General features: G+C 40.3%; 1 protein-coding gene across 1 annotated transcript; it reads left to right on the forward strand.

Annotated features, from left to right (window-relative positions):
- Positions 1-345: 345 nt before the first annotated feature.
- On the forward strand, positions 346-4854 carry LOC123970850 (CMP-N-acetylneuraminate-beta-1,4-galactoside alpha-2,3-sialyltransferase-like). The gene is made up of 3 exons (XM_046049208.1): positions 346-489; positions 878-1024; positions 4691-4854. The coding sequence occupies exons 1-3, from the start codon at positions 403-405 to the stop codon at positions 4784-4786; spliced, it is 330 nt and encodes a 109-aa protein (XP_045905164.1). The 5' UTR covers positions 346-402; the 3' UTR covers positions 4787-4854.
- The last annotated feature ends 422 nt before the right edge of the window (positions 4855-5276 follow it).

The following is a 5276-nucleotide window of genomic DNA, read 5'->3' on the forward strand; positions in this document are numbered from 1 at the left end:
CTCTTGAAACGAAATCACAATAATAAGGAAAAATGAAAGTCCGAATCTGATTCATCTGATTGTTTTCTTGTTCACCACTGATATATTGGCAGTTTTTCTAATATTTTGCTATTGTTTGATTAATTCTTTATGAGATTTATTTGGCTTTCTAATTTTAACTTCTCTAAAGCAATATGGTGTTATGTATACACTCACTCTATATGAAATTACTTGCACATTGCCATTGATTGTTTCAGTGTGGACAATGGTAAAACTGCATTTGTTGACAATTGTGTGCACATTTTGGTCAGTATGAGGGTTGGATTAACCACACTCTGTAATTGCTCACTCTTTGTCTCTCAGCGCAGCACTGATGGGTTCTGGAAATCAGTGGCCAGGCACGTTCCAAGGGAGCCCAGCGACATGCGCATCCTGAACCCCTACTTCATTCAGGAGGCCTCCTTCAAGCTAATTGGCTTACCTCGCAACAATGGACAGATGGGTAGAGGGGTGAGAGGCCTGTTGTTTTCCTACCAGTCAGTTTCTGTACTTTTCTAGGTAGAGAAGTAGCAGGAACAGTGAGCTGTTTCACACACAGGGGTGAGTTAATGGTCAAGACTGGAGCTCTGGTAGCTGTCTGTCTGTTTGCATTATGAAGGCCTCTGTGAATACACAGCAGATGCTGCAGTGAGCCGAGCACCTACACAGAGCCTGAAAACGTTGTTAGCACTAGGCTGTTATAAATAGAACCATGCTTCATGCTTCAGATTTCACATCTGTAAAATATCCACACACTAACCACATAGCGTAAATAAATCTCCTCTGCTGTACGTTCACAAGCAGGTCATGGTTTGGTTACCTGTTTCATACAAACTCTTTATTTCTGCTTTATTTTCAGAATATCCCAACCCTGGGGACAGTTGCCATAACGATGGCCCTTCATAACTGTGATGAAGTGGCTGTGGCTGGATTTGGCTACAACATGAGCACCCCTCATGCCCCTCTGCACTATTATGAGAAGATCCGGATGTCAGCTATTAAAGAGGTAAAGAAGTATAGAAGTTCTTTGGATGTATGAAACCTCTTAAACCCTACCGGGTCACCGGCTTTAGCTGCTTCTAAGCTGCTTAGATCGTTAATACAAATATTAATGTTGTATGTCAGTATGAACATGCTACACATTGTTAGATCTGTTAGATTCTCCACCATTCAATCGTTCATTTAATTTAACAGAAATAACAAGCCCATGCTGAGGTACAAGAGATGAAAAATAAAAAAAGTGCCGACTCCCGTTTCCTTTGAAGCGCTTGTTAAGTCCGAATGTGTCCATTCCTCAATTATTTATATTCCTTTAGTCTGTAAGGGTCAACCGATCAAAAGTATAAAAACAGCTTTTCATAAAAATCCAAGTTGTGCATCCTGTCATGTGAAGTCCATCGCTCTCTGTCTGCTAACTTCTGCCACGCTTTTCTCATCCTGCACCGTTGTTGTTTTCATTGCGTTGCTGCCTACAAAATAAAATTACATAAGCCGTCTGTCGGAGCTAGATCAAATGAATGATGTGTATTTGATATTATTTGATCATTTTTATACAAATAATATTCTGTTTGAAATAAATAAACGGTTTCATGGTAGCCTATTTCAGTTTTGTGTGAGAGGAATTAAAGGCTTGTCCTATATGGATGCCTCTCCCAAATATAGGCTGGGTCAATTCAGTGATTTTAGCAACAAAAAAAAGCCCAGGTTATTAATCAAAGTTTTACAGTACTCCATCTATTCTTTCATCCATTATTTCTGTAAAGTAGACTTATTTGCAACAAACACCAGCAGGGTATGTTGTGTGAGACCATCATTGTTTTTTATGTAAGCACATTCCTTCCTTGGATCAGCACATTCAGGCACAGTATTTTAATGCTGTCTGTTCGGCTCATCTGGTGACGATGCAGCACGGCCCATGTGTGGTGCCCTTAAAGCCCCAGTCAAACACCTATGGGAGAATGTTTGTCTTCCATATTGTGACATACATTGTGAATGAAACAGAATATGTGGGCAAGTGATAGTTATGATTAAATCAAATTCTTCCAAGTTGATTGGATTGCTAAAAAATGGGTGTGGCGTAGGGAATACAGAGGTGCACACACTGTTGGCCTCCACCCACACCTCCCTCACCTGTGTTGTTAGATTAGGAGTGGGAGATTAGACTTAAACTTCGCTACCTACTACAGCCCACAAGCTTAGTCAACCGCGGGACACGATAATGTTTTTTTATTTAACCATGTCTTCACAGTCAAACTGAAATTACATAAAATTTTTGCTAAGAAGTCATCACCACTGGCAAGCCCCCTACTTTCTATAATGCAGGATGAGCACAGCACTGAGCTGACGACTCGGCCGATGTTAAATCAGTGCTAACATTTGCAAACTAAGTTAACTAGCTTCCACTTTCTGAGAGGAATAAAACTTAGCAGCGCAATAGTTCCTCCCAATGTTGACTGCTTTCACAGATAGGTGAACATATGAAACACGCAGCTGCAGTGCAGGGCTTAAAGTTCTCCGGCTCTGTGCCGGAATTCTGGCACAAGGCGTTTTTGTATTCGTGTAGGATCGTCTGGACCTTTGCCAACGTAACAAGGCCATTTTTGTCAGTATCATGTAATCCACCAGTGGAGTATGGCTTCACAGATAAGTGGTGTCAATTTTGATAATGGGCAGTGCTTGAAGTGGGCCACCGATACCAGTAAGTTACTTCTACATTTTACTCTTTGGCGTCCCGGGACTTTTCTTGCGTACCAATGGACTCTATGTGGCGCTCATCTGTTCCCATTCTCGCCTGTTTGCTAATCTCTGTCGGCAGAGACGGAGCAGGTAGAAGCTCGGTACCTTTCATGAAGCCGTGAGCCCCCATGTGAATGGGGAGTACCAGCAGAGCTGGGCAATAAAACAATAATGATAATTATGCAATATAATTTTCCTCAAAAGCCTAATAATATAACAACTGTTCCATAAGTGTTTGATTTAATTCATTTGAATCACGAACAAATCAGCACTTTACCTTGTTAAGGAAAAGGGACTGAAAAAAAGATTACTTAATTGAAATTTTCTTAATAATAATTGTTTTTGAATGTTTTACCTCAGATTTGTTAAGTGATCCCACAGAATGACAGTGTAACTGTGGCACTATAGCTATAAACAACGTGCTAACCTCGACAACCCAGCTGTATTCTAACGTTAACTTAGCTCTTCTTATTAGATAGGCTCCTTACATGCTTGTTAATAACTTTTTTTAAGCTGGGTGTCCGACAGCAGTGTGTTGGACAGATTTGTGCAGCGGCGTTCATGAGGGAGAGAGAGGGACGAGCGAACGAGAGCAGAGAGAGAGAGGGGACGAGCGAGAGGATGTGCTGCGTGAATGCCCTACAGTGCTCTGCAATCAAATACGATTTAAAATAGGCCTAGTAAAAAAAAAAAGAAAGAAAATCAATATGTGGCGGTCAGCGTTGAAATTATGGCGGGCCGCCACAAATAAATGAATGCATGGGAAACACTGGATCCACTGTTTCGCATTAAGTGTTTGTTCTGAACATTAAAGTAGTTTAAAACCACAATTAACCATCTGGTTTCTTCAACTTTCACTCGGGAGCAAAATTCTGCCTTATAACGATTTGACATTTATCGTAAAAATAATCCATATTGAATGATGTGAAATGTTTTATCGTTATAACATTTTCATATTGCCCAGCACCTATATTTTCCACTTCAAGCACTGATTATATGTGGCGGCAGAAAATGTTACCAGAATGCAGGAAATGAACTGTTTTAATGCTAAAAATATTCTGGGGGAGGACGCCACATTGAACATTATTTTATCAAACCAGTGTACAATTATCTTCTCGTCTTCTTCTTGTGAACCCAGAATTGTGTTTCTTCATGTTTCGTGAGCTAAGTGTATGTAGTGCCCTGTGTCCCCGTCAGTTTTCAACACAAAGTTACGCTCTTGCCCCCTACCCTCAATCTTTGTCACAAACACATTTCTTGCTTTAAGCCCTGTGCAGTGTCATTATAGTTTATATTTTCTTACCTACAAAGCGACGAGAATACACATTAGAGTGGGAAATGAGTGTAGCAGCTGAAAATTTAAACATTGTGGTTATTTGACAGAAGCTTTGATTGGCTGTTTTTGCTAGATTTATTTGTCGCCAAAATTTGATAAGGACTCAGTCTGACCTTACTAATTGTAGGCGGTAAATTTACACTTTTGCTTGATGATTCATCCCCTCCCTCAACAGGTGTGTGACCCACTATTTCCTGCACATTCTTCTCTTAATGGATGATACTCCCACACGATATTCACAACCTCCAAATTTGTTAGCATTCTGACCAACCTGTCGACCAACATTAAGTTTTCTAGGTTTATGCTGCACTGGAACAGTTTACTGTGACCTTTCTCTCATTTAAAATGCCTCTCGGGAATCTAGGAGGGATTTACCCAGCGTGCTGAGTAGTGGCCTGGGATGTGTATGAAATCTCAAGTGTAGGAACGTTGCTGGGTGATGGTTTTTGAGAGTAGTACACACTACATACAGAAAGTGTCCTTTCACTCCACTTCACAGTCTCCATCCTACTGATTAATCACTCTTAGCCCAGGTTATTGAGACAGACATGCAATCTCCTTCCACTTATTTTCACCGACTGCCAATGACTTGTGTTTCAGGTCAGAGCTGCTTGGCCCCGCCCCCTGGCATGTATAATTGAGACAGTGAGGAAATTCACTAATTTCTACAGTCCTGTATTAGCACACATAGACTGATCCTTTTTAATGGTAGGTTGCATTATCCACCATGATGTTTATGAGCCTGTTTTGAGTTTTTGTAAATTACAAAATGTGAATTAGAAATGAATGACTCATTGTTTTTATATTGAATAAACATTTGAAAGAAATTCAAATTGCATGAGTGACAGTTTAAATTATCCCGATATGATCTCAAAGACTGGTAACAGATTGGTATTGGCTAAATTAAGCAAGATCCAATTATTTGTTTTAGCTGTCACACAGGTGGTTTTACTTGCAAAGCTTTCATGCACAGCAACACCACAAGTGCAGCTGTTGTCAACTCTCCACCTCTCTGCAGTCTGCCTCTCCACTCCGCTGAGCTCCGTGTGAAAGAGCAGGGGAATTTAAAATGACAGAAATTCGAGACAGCGACAAGGCCAAAAGGATTATTTATATTTATTTTATTTCGTAATGCAATACAGAGCTATTCAGTTGTCATGCATACTACACTGGATTGATTTTGATA

The sequence above is a fragment of the Micropterus dolomieu genome, linkage group LG05 (assembly GCF_021292245.1).
Source record: "Micropterus dolomieu isolate WLL.071019.BEF.003 ecotype Adirondacks linkage group LG05, ASM2129224v1, whole genome shotgun sequence".
In the NCBI taxonomy this organism is placed as follows: domain Eukaryota; kingdom Metazoa; phylum Chordata; class Actinopteri; order Centrarchiformes; family Centrarchidae; genus Micropterus; species Micropterus dolomieu.